Below are 17229 nucleotides of genomic sequence, written 5' to 3'. Positions count from 1 at the left end.
AAGAGAAGGAGAGAGAGTAAAACGGGCCTTTCTACGGACAAGTCACGCTTTACACACTGTCCAACGAACGGTCAAGCTGTTGCTCCGCGTTTATGAATGTGCGAGGGCGCCCCGTCTCGGTGGCCGTAAAGCAGCTGGAATCTATGATACGAGCCTGTCTGCAGTCTGCGCTGGTGGTTTGTTTAACTACGGAGTGCGGTGTTGAAAAAAGGACCCAGGGGGGCTGGCTCACTGCCCCCCCCCCCACCCCTACTACCGCCGCCCGTCTGTCTAGTTTCGCTGGGCAGGAAACCGCGGCATACATTATGCAACGACTTCCACGGATGCACATTTCGCATGCTGATGGGTAGCGTACGACGGGGGAGGGGGGCTGGTGGGAATAGAGTGAAAAACACAAGTACCTGCAGGAAAGGTCGTTACGATGAAAGAGACACCGCCAACGGCCGGCGCCGAGTTGCGGTCGTCGCATAATCGGCCTTGCGCCAGAATAATTCTGGGCGGGATTGGAAAATCGATGCGAGTGCGTGGACGCTGCGGCAGATGCGGCCCCCGCGGGCTAAATAAGCGACGTAAAAGAGGCTCGAATGTATGAAGGACTCGCGGCGGGGAAACAGAGATGGGGGGGTGGGGGGCGCTAAGTGAATTGATTCGCGTTGCGCTGCTCCGTGTGCTCGGTTGAACCGATTGCGACGGAGGCTCCGAAGAAACTTGAAGAGGTCAATTAAGATTGGAAAATCCTGCCGATTGGACGGAAAGTTCAAGAAAGTCGCTGAGAGGCAGCCACGCCGGGGTCGTTAAAGAAATCTTCCAGGCGATCGATCGCTGCTCAGGTTCTGCAATCGGCGCTCTGGGAAGACCCTCTGCGTGAAAACCGAGGTAAGTGACATTGCGTCGCCGTTCCAATCGGAGTTACATAAAAAACGGTGCCAAATTGGCAGAATTACGTCAACGGCACAAATATTGTTCGCCCACAGCAGACGTCTCGGTCTCGACTCATTAAAAATGCAGCACGCCGCATCCGGAATCATTTTAAGGCTGCCTCGTTGGCTTCCGCTTTGTACCGGCGCAACAGGACATGAGTGATTGTGTCCCATCTCGAGGTGACTCATCCCGGAGAAAAAAGGCTTGGGGGCGGGGGGGGGGTTAGGCATTGAAGTCGCAACCCGGGAGGGTCGAAGAAAAATCGACAAAAGGCTCACAGTGTTCGTCCGGGAAGGGGAGGGCAGGTGAGAGAAATTAAACAGAAGACGGGGAAAGAAAAAGCAAAATGTCTGAGGAGCGACGGGCGATTACAAGGTTTCTGTGGCGCCAACTCATGTCGGGGACACAGCTGGAAAACAACACGACACACGCAGAGAGTGGCGGAAAAAAAAGGAACAAGGTGAAGGATTAGATGAGAAGGTGAGGGGCAGGTGGTTCAGGGTTTTTTTTTTTAAATCAGGTTGGAGGAAAAAGGAATCGGCAAATTGCAGAGCAGCAGCAGCGAGCTTCAAACACGCAAACAGACCCGTTGAGTCGACATCAACAGCATCAAATCAACAAAAGCCCTTCGCTGCTGCTTGCTGCGCTGATGAATGCCGCCAAATGTCATTCGTCTGAAACGCACGCAATCAAGTTCCATTTAGAGATTCGTACTGGAGAACCGCGGAAGGACGGAACCGCTTCCTCCCCGGCGTCCTGCGTGACATATTTATTTGAGCCGGGGCCACAGACCGCTTGGCATGGGCCCTCATTAGCTGCGGCTCTTTGCACTTCCTCTCACCTCTGCGCTTCCTCGCGTGCTTTGTTTTCTTTTGAGGAACTTTAAAAGCAGAGATTTGAGTACGAGTGGGCGGAAGCTTCTATTTTGGCCAGTCAAAAGCCTGTTGAACTGGGGAAAAACAAACCGGGGGGGCCGCACGCTCCTAAACCGAAAACCAACCCCTCAGATCCGGGTCAGCATTACTTGAACTAAGCTAGCTCATATTCTGAGGTGAGCCCGTTCGCACTACCAACACAAGTAACAGGTGACCGTCCGTCACGTAGGAACACTGCATTGACTCATGACGTACCCGACGAGGCAAAAAGGCTTACTTTATCAAGTCGCGCACCCCACTGCCAAAAAAAAAAAAAAAACGATTTCCATTACAATCAAACACCAAAGGACACGAGTGTCAGCCACCCGACACAAAAAGGCCTTTACAAGCCGAGATAGCGATGAAGAGTGGAGAGGAAATTGTGTGTGTGTGTGTGTGTGTGTGTGTGTGTGTGTGTGGCCTGGGTAAGTAAGCGGTGGCAGGATTATAGCAAGCTCCCCAATTGTGGCTTTGGGCCATTCGCCGCTTCCTATGAAAAAAATCCATTAGCATGTGAATGAACCAACGGGCACACAGGATGGAGTTTTCCAAAGCCCCGAACGCGCTGATCCGCAACCAGGTGAGCCGAGAATACACCGGAAGGGAGAATTTCAGTCGCTCGCCGCGATTTTATCGAAGGTGGGACCTGTCGAGCTTTTAAGTGCCTTTCGGATTCTTTGACGCTGCGCGACTTCCTTTGTTTTGCATCCCTGAACCATTTGTTTCATTTACATCACGTCAGTTCCTGTTTTCTGTTTTTCATCGCCGCTGTTCATGTTGTAATGCGCGGGCAGTTCGCCTTTTTTTTAATTTCAAAATCGATAAGCCCGTGATTATAAAGTGAGTTAAACCCGAGTCGTTTTAAATACGCCACTCTGCTAAATTGGATTTTTGGACATGGTGGCGTGCACAGCAAAACAAGAGCAGATGTTTTTTTTCCCCCTTTTTTTTTTTCCCCCGTCCTCCCCCCCAGGTGAGGCCTCGCCGCGGTCATAAAAGTAAAATAGACATTGGTCACACATCATTGCGTCAAAATGCACTCTCAGACACAATGGCAGGTTTTAGCGCCGACACACCGACACACCGACACACCGACACGTCAGGAGGACTTACCTCTCTTTGCATCACCAGCTCTTTGGTGAACAGCATGGCCTCGTCGCTAAAAGGATCCGCCACCTGCGTGCCCCCGGGGGTGTTCCTGGAACTGCGTGGACACTCGATACCTGAGTCACACACACAACCAAACCGGCGCTGGAGTTACAACACAAGTTTTGGGAGACATCAGGGAGCGCTATTCGATCACCGCGAGATTAAATGCTGCCTTCATTTGTGACGAGCAGACTTCTGCCTATTTTTGGCGCGACGTGAACAAAATCTGTCGGGATGATTCAGAGGTTACACGGTTTCAAAAGTTTTGGAAAGATTACACGCGGATGACAATGTATCCGGCCGAGAGGAAACGTGCACCTAACAAACTATGAAATAATCATGACGCAAGATCGCATCCCCGAGTCTCACGATGTTTGAATTAATCATCGCAACACCGGCAAGCCAGAGGACGCGGCGACGTTCCTGAATCTCGGTTCCCGTCGACCTAAGTGACTTTTGCGTTCTCGCAGCATTAAACTCGACAAAACGACTTGTCGCTGACTCGAAAGGTTCTGCCAACGGCGGAGTGCCGCGGACGGGACGGGGCCATGTTGTGTTTGATTTTGTGTCAAAACGAGTAGAGGCATTGAGCTGTCACAAGGCGGGCAGCCAAAAAAAAAAAAAACGCAGGACGGGCAGCGACGTGGCGACTTTATGAGACGCCCTCCCCATGCTCGTACAACTCGGGAGGCCTGGAATCAAAACGAGATATTTTCAACATAGCTGTCCCTAAGGGCGAGAACTAGCAATGTAAGCTCCTCCCACAGAACACCCGGTCGCCTCGGCGCCGATGCTTACGTAACTCCCACCTGCGCACCCAGAAGAACATCTGGCCCAATCCTCTCAACCAATCCTCACATTCTTACATACCCACTTTGGCTAGGGCAAGTGATGAGTGACACTTTGAATTTTGAAAAAAGATGGTTTCGACAAACACTTCACCAACATGGACGAGAGGCGCCGTTCGCTTCTGTGATCTCGGTAAAGCAGAAGGGCACCTACACGGTAGCGATACGCTCGACGGGGCTCGTGAAGTGGGCTTTTTGCCATTGCACGCGGTTGCCGTGGTGATGGTCACAAACGGCCAGAGTGAAGGTGCGAGCAGCTCGGGAGCGATGACGAAAATAAAAATAAAAAATAGACAAATGGCTGTAAGCGGCACGCTCGTGGCGTTGTGCGTCATGCTGACGCAGTAAATCTTGGCCGATGGCCGTCTCGTCCTTTTTGACAGATTGCCGCTCGACGTACCTTTCAAAGCGCCCTTCACTTGCCGCCGCCTCTCCCCCTCGAACAAACAGACCCCCCCCACCCCCCCACCCCCAAAAAAAGCCCGGTGAAAGTTTCAAGCGGCCTTCACAATTGACGTACTACGCGCCTAGCTTTGCTTTTATCTGCTGGCCTGTCCTCTCTGCTTTAGAGCTTCACCATTTTCATTTCGCTGGGAATTGGCCCTTCCTGTGTGAACACCCCCCCCCCCCCGATCAGAACTTCGCGGAGCCTTTCAACAGCAGACAAGAAAAGCGAGGTTGATTACACATTCGGTCACTCCCGTCTTGAAACACCAGCTTCATGTTGCGCAATCGCACGCTTTGAGGTGCCACCATGTGTGTGTGTGTGTGTGTGGGGAGGGGGGGGGGGGTGTTAAATGAGTATAAAGAACTTAGCGTCTTCAAACACGAGTCAACACCAATCAGCTCGAGATCTCTGCATCGCTTCGACAGTCTACCACTGCATTGTTAAAAAAAAAAACATTTGGCATTGACTGATTATAGTTCGCGAGGAACATGGCTAATGAAAAAATATGACTAATACAGTCGTGTTTTGACAGCGGCCCGCTGCGAAAACATCGATATGACGCAGAAACTTCAAAGAGTGAGGGAAGGGGGGTCCGCAAGTTGACATTTAGCCTTAAAAATAAATGAACGGGGCATTAATGGCCGCGCGCAGAGGTGTCAAGACGCTAATGGGAATGGAAGCTAAAAATAAACAGAAGAGCAAAGAGGTTCATTTGTAGCACTCTGGGCTAATCTGCGCTAATGTGTATATTAAAGACAATGCGTGTTGTCTCATTTCTTCAATCGACTTTCATGCCCCGGCAGGCTTCTTCGCATTTTGCTAATAACCTCTGCTTTCATATCAAATGCAAAAGTACGCGCGTATACTAAGCGGGTCTGATTAGGAGAAGATGTCAAAACGATCCTCGCGCGTGTAGATTTCGTATTGGCGAGGGTCTCGCCGTTTCATCTTGCGGCAGGCGGCGCACAAAATGTAATTAAAAAACTATCAGCGGCTCGCAAAGACAATCAGTAGCAAATGACAAAAGTAATTAATACATCCGCGACACGGTCACGCGCAATTAGGCCAAACGGCGGATGTTGGCCCGGAAATGTGCGCTGTTTCTTCGAGTGGAAACTTTATTGCAAAAAAAATAAATAAAAACCATCAGGCGTCAACTTCGCTAAGCTGAAGCGCTAAATAAAGGAGAGAGGTGGAAATCACGGCGCAAATATAGCGACGGCTAGCTACTATAGCGACGGCTAGCTACTATAGCGACGGCTAGCTACTATAGCGACGTGTCAAAGCGAGTGGACGACTTATCTACCATCTGCTTTTTTTTTTTTATACCCTTTTCACAATCCTTCCCTCGACTTCACATCGCTCCCTTCCCACGCACACACCGGGCACAGCGGTGTGCACCGATGGCCGTGAAAGGTCAAGCGCAGCTTTTACATCCAGAGCGCGGTGGCTTTAATTGGGTACATTTTCAATGTGTCCTTGGATCCACCTTTTTTTTTTTTTTTTTTTCTGAAGCTCGGTTTCGTTTTCGGCAAAATTCCCCGCTTGGCTCTTGCGTGTGCGCGCGTAAGGTCGACGGCAGGTTTGTGTGTACGCACCGGCGAGAAGGAAGGTGATGAGGCAAGTCTCTTTGGGCATGTACAGCTTGAGGCGGGAGCCGCTGAAGACGTACTCGACCACCGCCTCTGAGCGTCCGGCCCGCTGCAGGAAGGGCAGGAACTGCTTGGCTTTCTGCGTGTCCTAGCGGACGAGAGGGGAAACAAAACGGGGGGGGGGTTGAGATGAAGAGTAAGTGTGCCGGTTCATAGGGGTGACGAAAGGTGTAAGCAATATTGGATTTTGAAGTCCATTTGAGCAACAAACAAATCTAGTTTGTTGCCAGAAGTAATAAATGGAAGAGAGTTTTTCCGACGTTTTATCAAAAGCAAGCGCAATAGACAAGACGGACGACATTGGCAATGACGGGGGGGATGTGCTGGCTGTTTTTTTTTTTTTTTTTTTTGTCTTCCCCCAGACATCTTTAAATCTTAGTCAGGCCTAATGAAGCCGACTTCTCGGTGACACGTCTGGAAGCTCATGCAATCCAAAGTAATTCCCAATTCTGCCTCTATCTCAGTCTGCAACAGTGACTCACATGGACTGTTTTTTTTTTTTTTTGCAATGCCCGGGCCAAAATTACACACAGGGGGTTGGGGGGGGTTATGTCTATTCATGCAGGGCAGGCAAGAGGGGCTAGGGAATCATAACCACTAAAAAAAAAAAAATTAATATGTGCCTACTGCAGGCAAAAAGCATGTAGGCACAACAGACTGTTGAGTCACAGCCCGGTGGCCTCAGGTTTTCGGTGTGTGTGTGTGTGTGTGTGTGTGTGTGTGCGCGTGCATGTGCTGTAGAGTGGCCAAGGGAGTGGGAGCAAAGTCTCCGAGGCAAGGATGACGGAGTTCAAACGACTAATAAACGTTCTCCACTCTCCTCCACTTCGCTGCCATGTTATGACGTCATCACACGGCGACTGCAGCGAGCTCAAGTCAGGTCAGGCTGTTAGAAGTTGCCCAGCGCCCCCCCCCCCGCCGCCCTGTTTGTTGAACTGCACCCACCGCGATCCAAATCGGCCGCTCGAGTGGGAGCCGAGCGCGGCTCTTGTTCACGCCGACACAAGCGCTGCGGCGCGTGGGCGGGGGAACGCGGCCTAGCTCGGCGCATGATAGGGTAAGATCATTACGCAACCTTTAGGAGGTACGAGGTGAGTCAAGTGCTTTTCTCCACTCGGCTGAGTCTCACACGTTTGGCGTGCGCAAAAGCACGCCGGCTCTATTTGTGGGCGCCACCCACTAACGTGTATGTAATCTCTGAGATGATGATGTATGGGCAAAGAGTGTATTTCTGCCCGTGTGGGTGTGTAGGGATGGAAAGAAGGGGGGGTGGACTTGTAGTGGTTGTTATTTTTGTCTGTTTATTAAGCTGCTGAAGTAAGAAATGTCGCAAAGAGCTGCTGTAGGCCACAACTCACGCCCAGATGCTCACTCGCTTGGCCAGGCCTGGCGCATCAAATACACAAATGCTATCGGACGCACGTTTGATATGACAAAGAATACATTTTGTGACAAATTTGCTTCATGGAACGGATGAAACTCTCAAGTCAAGGTACCACAGTGCTTTGGTCTTCCATTATTAAAACTAATTAATTATCGACGGCCGCAATTAATCAAGGCACATCGACTGAGCTTAAGTTGTATTGGCCACACTGTTCTCGCTCCGTCAGCATCGCGTCCCCCCCCCCCCCCGTCATGTCATTTGCAACGGAATCCGAGCGTGCGCCGAATAAATCGGGCAAAAAAAAAAAATACAGCTGAAGTAACCAAACTTGTCCAAAAAAGACAAGAGTCTAATTAATTTGCCCAAATGTCTCTCGAGTGGCCGCGAGTGCCATGTACGAGCGCGCTCGAGTGAGGGAAGACAATGAAGCGCTAATGTTCCCAAAGTTCACTGTAGAGTCTTTGGCGGCCGGGAGTATTCGAGTGCTTCGTTAAAATGTGGAAGTGTTGCCTCGGTGACATGTGTCGAAGCATAATGGCCACTCCAGTAAATGTGAATTTTAATAAGAGGACGGTTTTGTGGTGGTGGTAATGGTGCGGGATTTTTCCATCGATGCGGTTAGGTTATGATGGGAAGATGGATAACAAACTGGTGGATTATTGACTTGCTGCATTAGAGGAAATTAAAGGCAGCGCTAAAGCGCCATGAAATCGAGATCTGGATCAGCGCTTTCATTTTTGAGGCGCCGTCATGCTGCGCGGCCCTCGCAGAATTGAGCCAAGAGGCGGGACGAGTTTGACAACACTTTCCCGGTGAGTGAACAATTTGGTGCGCTCAAGCTCAAGCTAAAAAATATCAAATATAAAATAACCGCGTCGGGCCTCCGTTTAGTTTCGAGAGCGCGCATTAATTGTCGTCATTATTGCATACTGTGTTCCGGATTGCCCGCCGCCAACGCGAGCCCATCATCGGGCCGGGCAAATGTGAACAGCTGCAGCGACGCGCACCGGGAGCTAATAAGAGACTTTCCGACTTCCTGACAGCCAGACTGTCTATTTTGGGGCATTGTTTTTTGGAGGGGGGGGGGGGGGGGGGGATACAATCAGACGTTCACGAAGACCTACCCCAGAGATATCTGCCACTCTGTGAATGGGAACCTCCTTCTTGCTGTGCAGCCCCTTCCCGTTCTTGATGGCCCTGCAATCAAAGCAGCGAAAAACATGAAGCCGACATGTACTTTTTTGACCCCCCCAAAGGTTTTAGCACCTCTTAACTGGAAGCGCAGGCTAATTTTAAACAGTGACTCCGCTTGGTGTCTTTAATTTATCGCCGTGCCTTTTCCAGAGATGGCTTTCGAGTATTATGGGTCCAACAAATAGGGGATTACGGTGTTTGTTTACTCAACTGCAGATGAGACGGCCTCTCTCGTCAATGGAAAAGGGGAGTTTTAAACACCATGAACGAGACTTGGAAAATAAATAAATTCAAGGGCCGCTCTACACCGCGTGATGCTTCCGAAGCCGACTCGGACCCTCCTTTACAGTTGACCGCTCAACCCCGCGACGCTCGAGAGCGCAGGGCCCCGGAAGACGCATAAAGATGGCGGCTTTGGGTCTCCGTAGCCTCTTGATTGAACTGCCATTCGGGGCTTAGCTTTTGCAGTCTCAAAACGGCGTTTCGAGTGTCGCCGTTGAGTTTTGACAATAATGATGGCCGCTATATAAAAAGCCCCCCCCCCCCCCCCCGAGAGCAGGAGAGCGATAGGCGCCTACCACTTTTTTGCTCTTATGCGCTGCACACCGTCTATATTAAGTGTGTTTCATCTCCGGCGGGGAGAGAGGGGAGGTTCCTTGAAGGCACTAAAAATACAAGAAGCAAGCCTAAAAGACAGAAACCTCGCAGCAGCTCTAATAAGACCCCCGCTGGGGGAGGGAGAGATTAAGGGAGCGGGAAAAGGGAAGGCCAAAGAAGGACAGAAAAGCAAGGTGCGAGAAGAGGGAAGTAGCAGAAGCGAGAGAGAGAGAGAACACAGACTATAAAAGGAAGCTGCATCTGCTCTACCTATAGCTAGATCTTAATCTACGACACAATAATAAAGCTGGAACTAAAATCTCCCCACTGCACCTCCGTATAATTATATTCATAGCAGCTGTATAAAGGGGAGCCGGCATTCGGGTACGAGTGTGTGTTTTAAATTAGACTGTTCCCGCGGTAAAAAAAAAAAAAAATCTAATTTGTGACACGCGGCCAAAATAAAACACAGAAAAGCCGCTTTGGATTGAGGGGGTGTGTCCTCAATCGATTTCATTCGAGATCCTGACCGTGAAGGACACGCGATGCGATTGTTTGTACGAGCGAATGCGCAGGCCGGCGGTTCGTGGCTCACCGTGCCTCCGCAGCCAGCAGCTCGTCGTAGTGCGAGGAGCGCTGGTCGTCGTCCTGTCGGTACCTGATGACCGTAGCCAGGCCTTTGCTGACCAGAGCCTCTGCAATGTTACTGTGGGGGCAAGATTTTGACATGAAGAAAAAGAAAATGGCGGTAAGGCATTCAAAATGGTGTTCTCATGTCACAAACTCGTGCCGGCGGATGACTTACATGCCACCGATGGTGACTGTGGCACAGGTGCGCTCCGAAAAGGCCGGGGTGCTTTCGCCCGGGCCGGTTGCTGCTCTGATGTAGTCCACCGTCACGTTGACCTTAAAAAAATATATATAATAAGAAATTGTATCAATGAAATATTCAACTAAAATGTACCCAAAGGAAGTTAAAGTCATCGTAATTGGTTTTGGGGGGGAGGGGGGGGGGTGTTTTGACTTGTGCTGTAGGCTGGTGGTGGGAGGAAGGAGGGGGGGGGTGTTCTCAAGGTCACCCCAGTCAGTGTGCATCATGTCAGGCATGAGCGCAGACCTCCCAAGAGGATGAGCACAGGGGAGGGGGGGTGGAGGGGGGGGCACAAGAACACACAGAGCGGAGAGCCCGCATGACTCGGCGCCGTGTTCTCCGCACCAACTCCCCCGGAGACCAATTCAAACGCCCCCCCGAGATGCGCTTTTGTCACATGACTCGTGCGGGGAGCTTTCGCTATGTGGTACTGTTAGGCGCTCGGCAGAAAGGGGGGGGGGAGGGTGGAGTGTGGGTGCACAAAACGTAAGTTGTTTTTTTTTTTCTTTTTTCAAATCAAAAGATGATCATTGAAATAGTTTGATGCCGAATGGTAATGAAGACGCCAGCTTGAGCGCGGACAGGCAGTGATCGTCCCCGTGTTTATTTTAATTTAGCACTAATTTTTTTTTCCTTTTTTAAAGGTTTGTTTTTTTTTTTCTCTTTTCTGTTAAGTTCCACCGTGGTGTCACTAATGAAATTTCTCTTCAGTGGAGCACGGCAGCTCATGCCGCAGTAATGAACTCATTATGCTTCACTTTGGACCTTGGCTGATGGGTATGCAAGGTATTAAAAAATATAAATAAAAAAGGACGGGGAGGGTGGGGGGGGGCAACCATGAGCGTCGCTCGTGCCATTGTGCCTTTTCACCGATAAAATCCTGACAAGCCCCCCCGGGTGACTAAAATAACATCATTTAGTGCTCGCGAGTGAAAAAACAGCCTCCGGACCGGCGGCCGCTGCGAGAGCATGCAAATAAGCCGCCCGTCTACTTTTCACGTCATAAATTCATTTAACCTCGCTGGCCCTGCGGTCATCCCGCGATGCCTCGTAGCCCAAACATGATACGCGCTTTCATGAGAGTCGCATGAAAATGTGAGGCAATTAAAACAAAGAGCTTCCGATGTTGTGTCCGTCCGTGCTTGGCTTTGAATTTTAATGGCCGCACGTGGCCGGGCATGAAGAATTGAGAGGGGGGAGGTTTCCAAAAAAAAAACAAACAAAGATCTTTTAATGAGGAATGCATATAATGAGGTAATTAAAAAGGAGGGTGCAAATGAGAAAAACTTGCGACGCGTATTACGAGCCAAATATGATGCGGAACACGAGTGGAAAAAAGCGGCACATTTGCGGCGCTAGCTGTCTGTTAAACAGGATCTGAAAACAAATCATTTTATGTTCACTTGCCCATTTAGCAACGGGGTGGGGGGTGTGGGGGCAAATCAACATCGCGCGATGGGGATCGCGAAAATTTCGCGTTGAATATAACTTCAAGCGCTCCCCTTTAAAAATCATCTTTCAAGCGCATCCGCATCTTAGCGGACGCGGCGCTAGCAGTGCTAATGCGCGAGCAGCTGCACATAACAGGAGCCACTTTTGAGCCCGCAGGATTATCCGAATGTGCTCAAGCCTGATAAGTGGCTTAATGCAACGTCTTCATTGAACTTTTTTTTTTTTTTTTTTTGCTGCTGCTGCTGAGGCTGAGACCCAGGCATACACAACAAGCACTTCTAACGTGAGCCAAATGGATCGTGCAATGATATATATATATTAACAGAATTGTATGACAACATGTGTGCCATTTGTTGCTCCGAATTTGTTTCTGAAACACAGAAAATGACCGACTGACGTGGCTTTGGTGATTACCACCACTTTAGGCTTCACGGTGAATTCACTTTCCGTCGGAGATGCTGTGTTGGAAAGTAAGTCGCACCAAAAGTGGTCCACTTTGGAGGGTTTCTCCACTGTGCTTATGAAAGAGAAAATATACTAATCGTCGTCAGAAATCAAAGCCCGGGCCACACCGTGGCTGAAAGGGAAAATGGAATATGCAAATGATACGTTACTGATAAGAGATGAAAATCACGGCGGTTCCCTTTCAGGGATGATGAATAGCAGCTTTAATGGCGAGCGAGCGAGCGGCGTCTTTATTCTGCTGAAGCCGAGCCCCGCGCGGCGTCGTGACTTTGAGCTTTAGCGGGCCGCTACTTGGGCTTTTAATGCTGAGTAATTTCCCGCGCGCTTTGGGGGGGGGGGGGGGGCTTGTTTTCTCCCATGCTGCACTCTGATCTTAAGACAGGTAATACGACAAACGGGGGAAATGTGCCAAGTCAACCTTGTGAGTGGACAAGATGTGCCTGCTGTTGATTTTGCGCCTCGCAAGGTGACTCTCACGGTACGCGAATAAGGTCAAAGCTAATTATCTTTGGCTATAAAAATAGCTTGGGCGCAGAGCCGTTCTCTCGCCGACTAATGCCGCTCCGCCAAGCTTAGCGCGCTTCAGAGACGGCGTGACGGCAAGTGGGTCGACTCAACTCCCCAAAACGCAAAGCGGCGCGCGCGCGCCCGCTCCCACCTCCGCCCGACACAACTCCCAAGTAGGTCAAGGTAGCGCAGATGAACATGAAAGCCTCCGGGGGGTTAAGTCGTTACGCTGGAAAATAAACACGCTCCCAAAAGCGGGCGAGTGATGGTTTAATCCAAACTAATTCTTTCCCGCTTGCCAAGGCCACCGAGGAGGCTGACACCTTCAAAAAGATTCTTTTTTTTTTTTTGTTGTTTGTTTTTACACTACACAGAATTCGACTTGAAACAATGCTGACAGCCTCATCGTTCTCGTCTAAACGGTCCCATTTCCACAAGTCCGTTTTAATGACGATGACTTAAAAAAAAAAAGGATGGGATTGGATACGAATGATCAAAGTGAACTCATGTGGCAGTTTCTGGAAGATTAACGGCGGCGCCGTGCGGGTGTTGGAGCACTGCTGTTCAAACGGCGGTGGGTGCGTATGTCCGGGACTCAAGTGCTCTTTAGCTCAGTGGTGGCGGCGGCGTGCTGGGGAGTAAATGACGGCAGCCCACCCCCCCCCCCCCCCCCCCCCCCCGCCCGCCCGAGGTCTAAGGGCCCGGCAGATCAATAGACACAAGAGGGGCAAATCAACACGGCTTGTTTGAAAGAATGCGGCGGGGCCAATGGCAAGTCCCGCGGCTTCCACCGAGCTACAAGTACTTACGATTAACACAACTACCTGATTGAGACTTTCAGACTTGGCGGGGGGGCACTGCGAGTCACTGTTTTGAGTGAATGTGGTTATTTTTTTTCTTTTACAAAAGGACAGCGACCGTCAAATTACGGTGCGAGCACCCTTAAGGGGGAGCGCGAGATTAAAAGTGTAATAGCAGACCGGTACAAAGATTACAAAACTGGCAGAACACGGTGGCGAGATAAAAAGTCAATAATCGGAATGCCGCTGAAACGGAGCGGCACACCGGCTATTTGAGAGTGGTTAAAAGTCGGTTGTAGGAAGTCATGCGCGGACACAAATGAGTGGTAAATCCACGGCAGGGATTATCCAACTGTGGTGCGAAAAAGGCCTCTTGGGTGGTGCGCTTGCGGTTTCGAGGTGGAAGGGAGAGTAAAGCGGAACATTTTTGGACGGAGGGAATACGCGAGTCAGTTAAAACGGCTTTTCCGGTGGTTGGAGCGTCCGCCGGGGGGGGTGCGTGGGAGTCGAAGAGAAATTGTGGCAGTATAAAAATGACATTTAGGGGCCAAACCCACTGAAAGGGGGAATATTGATCAGTGGGACACAAAGACCGAAGGTAGACCAACAAAGAGGTGCGTTAGAAACCGGTGGGGGAGGCCTGACAAGTCATGTTGTTTGGGTGGGCGTGGCTTACAAGTTTTGGGGGAAGGCTGTTCTCAGAAGTCACAAAGGGCACTCATGAGTCAACCAGAACACACACACAGGGGGTGCGTGGGTGTAAAACCGCTTTGGCAACCCGGTATCAAAATCACATTTATAGCCCAAACTGGCTGAAATGGGGGGAAATTGATTGGGGGGGGGGACAAAGTGTAGCGACAACAACGGATAGGTTGTGGCACTTGATGGGGTGTGTTGAGATTTTGTATCGATCGAAAAATAAATTTAAAAAAAAAAAGAGATTTTCAAAAGTCACCTTTTTCCCGATGAGCTTCTTCCTGAGGAACTCGCGGGCTTCGAACATGTAGGGGATGTCGTAGAGCGGACGGAATCTCTTGTCTTTGTCCTTGTTCTTCTCCTGAATGGAATAGAAGAGGTGTGGGAGTGGGGAAAGGGGTGGGGGGGTCATGAATGAAGAGAATATGTAGAATAGTAAGTTCAGCTGCGCAAACGCTCGCTGCTGCTGCTGCTGCACATAAAAACAACTCGCAACAAAACAGTCGCCCACACTCTGACACGAGCGCCACAAATAGAAGCCATTTGCATTTTGATAAGGAGGCTGCCGAAGAAGACAAACGCACGCGTTGGCTGGTAGGTGTTATCGCTATCGGAGAGGCGGGATTAAAAAAAATAATTATAACAATCATCATCATCATCAAATGACAATGATGCACTTGAAGAATAAAGACTCGGGAGGACATTAAAACGGCCGGTGGATAACTTCCTGTCTGGTCCGCACCCCCACCCCAAGAGAGACATCGGCATCGTCCAAATGAACGCGCGAGCCTTTGGATAATTATTCCTTCCGTTTCATTCATCTGGGAACGGCATGTGCAACGATATGAAGATTTGAATAACTTAGCTTAATATGTCAATAAAAGAGCAAATTATGAGCTCCGCCAAGGAGACGCGCCTCTCGTCAGCGTCGGTTTTATTTGTTTGTAATATCCTTTTCGACCGTTTGGGTTTTCATCTTGCTTTAATGTTGTGTTTATTTCGTGCCGTTATTGCGGTTTAATAAAATCCCGCACATTAGAGATGAAATATTTATTTCGGAAATCGGGTCATGAGGGCGTTTTAAACCTAATCCGACACAGGTCTGATGGTGAAAAACATTCAATACTGCCGTTCCATAAAATGTTTTATTTTCACTTTAATGGACCTAGTTTTTACTTTTCTTTCATTATATATTGATAAAAATCCACACAATGACGACAACTTCGATAAAGTGAGATTTTTGCGTTTATGCCTTGCTGGTGATGTTCTCTTCCATAATAAAATCTGAGTTTTGTATTCGTTATTAACTCTATTAATGACCATTTCCTTGAACACGGTAATTCCTCCATCATCTGTAATCGTTCACAATTTGCGATGTGGGTAATATTCACACTGTTTTTCTTGAAAAAGTGTCATTTTGACCCGCTACATCCAGTCACTGGTGGGTTGACAAAAGGAGCTCTCCACTAAGCTGGCTCGGAACAAATCTGACTTGAAATAGAAATTTCGCTTTTTGGGGCAGTGTATTTTAATTACAGCCTTCCACAGATGATGATGATGATGATGATGATGTGCTTCCTTAGGGGGGCTTGGACAGCGAGAACGGCAAACAAGCGGCTCAGGGAAGTCAAAAAGATGGAGGAAAGGGTGGTGGGGGTGGGGGGCGTGTGGAGAATCATTTCTGGACTAATAAGCTGTTTGGCGGCAGAAAGTCAGGAGTGTCACAGAGGGCTGTAAATGTCAGCACTTTAAGCCAATTAGGTGCAGGGAGGCAGAGATGCGAGGGGTGGGAAGGGGGTGGGGGGCGACAAAAGGTGGCACTTCTCCATCTTTTAGAAGGTTAATGGCAAGCGGCGCAAGAGGGTTGGAGGCGGCGGCAGCACAAGACACGATTTGAGGCGTGGTAGAATGAGGAGATTGCGTGGATAAAGATGACGCAATTCGCGCAGCCTGCTTATTATAAGTTGAATGAATAATTATCGTCAACTTAAATAGCAAAAAAAAATGTTTTTTTTTTTCCCAAAATAAAAATTAACACTTAAGTGACATCATCAACAATCACCAGTGGCGCCACGATGAGCCAAATGCTGCTTCACCTACGACATTAGCCCCACCCCCCTCTCAATTTTTATTTTATTTTTTTTAAGTAATAATCCTTTTTGCCTTCGACAATGAGCCCACACAGGAGATAAAAGTGACAAGGGTGGCGTGGTGAAATTACCGTGACGGAGACCAAGTCTGAGCGCATCACCCGTAAACTGCGCTAAAGCCGCCCGGGGAAAGGAGAAGGGAGGCCGGCAGGGGAGCAGCGTGGCGGCGGTGGCAGGGGCGGCGTCACGGCGCGTGTGTCTCAAAGCGTGACCCAGTAACAGCGGTTTTGCTCTGGCTGTCCCGCAGGGGGAAGCTTCTCGTTCTATTTGGGGTGAATTCCCTTCGCCCCAAATTAGCTGCCACTGCTCGGGAACGGTCTTGGACCCCCGCGGAGAGGCGCCACGCGTGCTGGATGCGGCAGCTGTGATGTGTGCAAGCTTTCCGCACGTCAAAGGCGGAGGTGTGACTGGGGGGGGGGGGGGGGGACGTTGGGAGGAGAACGTTTGAGCCATTTTGGGCCTTTCCGTTTGGATGCACTGAATGAAGGCGGAAGCTACACAGAAAGAAAAGCATACAGAATAGAAATCGCTACAGAAAAATTGCCTTTTTTTAATCTATCCTGCACTGATCTTAACATAATGTTCAACGCCAACTATTGGATTTCGTTTTAGATTTACCAACTAAAATGACTGTGTCTTGGTGAGGAGTTTCGAGAAGCAAAATCCTGGACTGATATGAATGGACGAACAATGCCGCTTACTCTCCGTAGCGAGAAGTGAAGCCAGCGGTGGCCATCTTGCGTTGCCACTCACCAAGGGCCCCCTAACTTCCAACACGTTGGCATCTCCGCAGTGTTTTGATGTTTGTCGTCTCGAGTGCGGGATTGCTTACGTGTGGCGTACGCAAGAACCAACATTAGAACGAGAGTAGAACCTGCTGCAAAATGTACTAAATCCAAGACTGCAAGCGTGCCATTTCAAAACGTAAGTGAAGTATCCATCCCATTAGCGTGCATGGCATTGTCAGCTAACGCTAACGGGCAGTGACAACGACAACAACAACAATAAAAATAAATAATGTGCACCAGTGACTCAGGACTTGGGGAGCTCTGGAGTGGGGGCTCTCTACACAATGATGCAGTACATCCTTAACCCTGCTTTCAAAAGCTCACGGGTACAAAAAGCGGCATGCAAGCGAATGGGCAACAGCTAACAATGAGTCACTTGTGTGGCACTGATGT

General features: G+C 49.6%; 1 protein-coding gene across 2 annotated transcripts in view; it reads right to left on the bottom strand.

Moving 5' to 3' along the window:
- Nucleotides 1-17229, bottom strand: part of snd1 (staphylococcal nuclease and tudor domain containing 1) — an 82591-nt gene that overhangs the window by 54270 nt on the left and 11092 nt on the right. For both annotated transcript variants that reach the window (XM_052055541.1, XM_052055538.1), the window contains exons 11-16: nt 14158-14259; nt 9913-10013; nt 9703-9813; nt 8441-8513; nt 5879-6020; nt 2949-3058 (exon numbers count right to left, since the gene is read on the bottom strand). In XM_052055541.1, the coding sequence (XP_051911501.1) occupies nt 2949-3058; nt 5879-6020; nt 8441-8513; nt 9703-9813; nt 9913-10013; nt 14158-14259 (639 nt within the window). The remainder of the gene's footprint in view (nt 1-2948; nt 3059-5878; nt 6021-8440; nt 8514-9702; nt 9814-9912; nt 10014-14157; nt 14260-17229) is intronic.

The sequence above is a fragment of the Hippocampus zosterae genome, chromosome 21, assembly GCF_025434085.1.
Source record: "Hippocampus zosterae strain Florida chromosome 21, ASM2543408v3, whole genome shotgun sequence".
NCBI classification, from domain to species: domain Eukaryota; kingdom Metazoa; phylum Chordata; class Actinopteri; order Syngnathiformes; family Syngnathidae; genus Hippocampus; species Hippocampus zosterae.
Note: the sequence above shows the minus strand (reverse complement) of the source record. Positions and strands in the feature narration are given on the sequence as shown.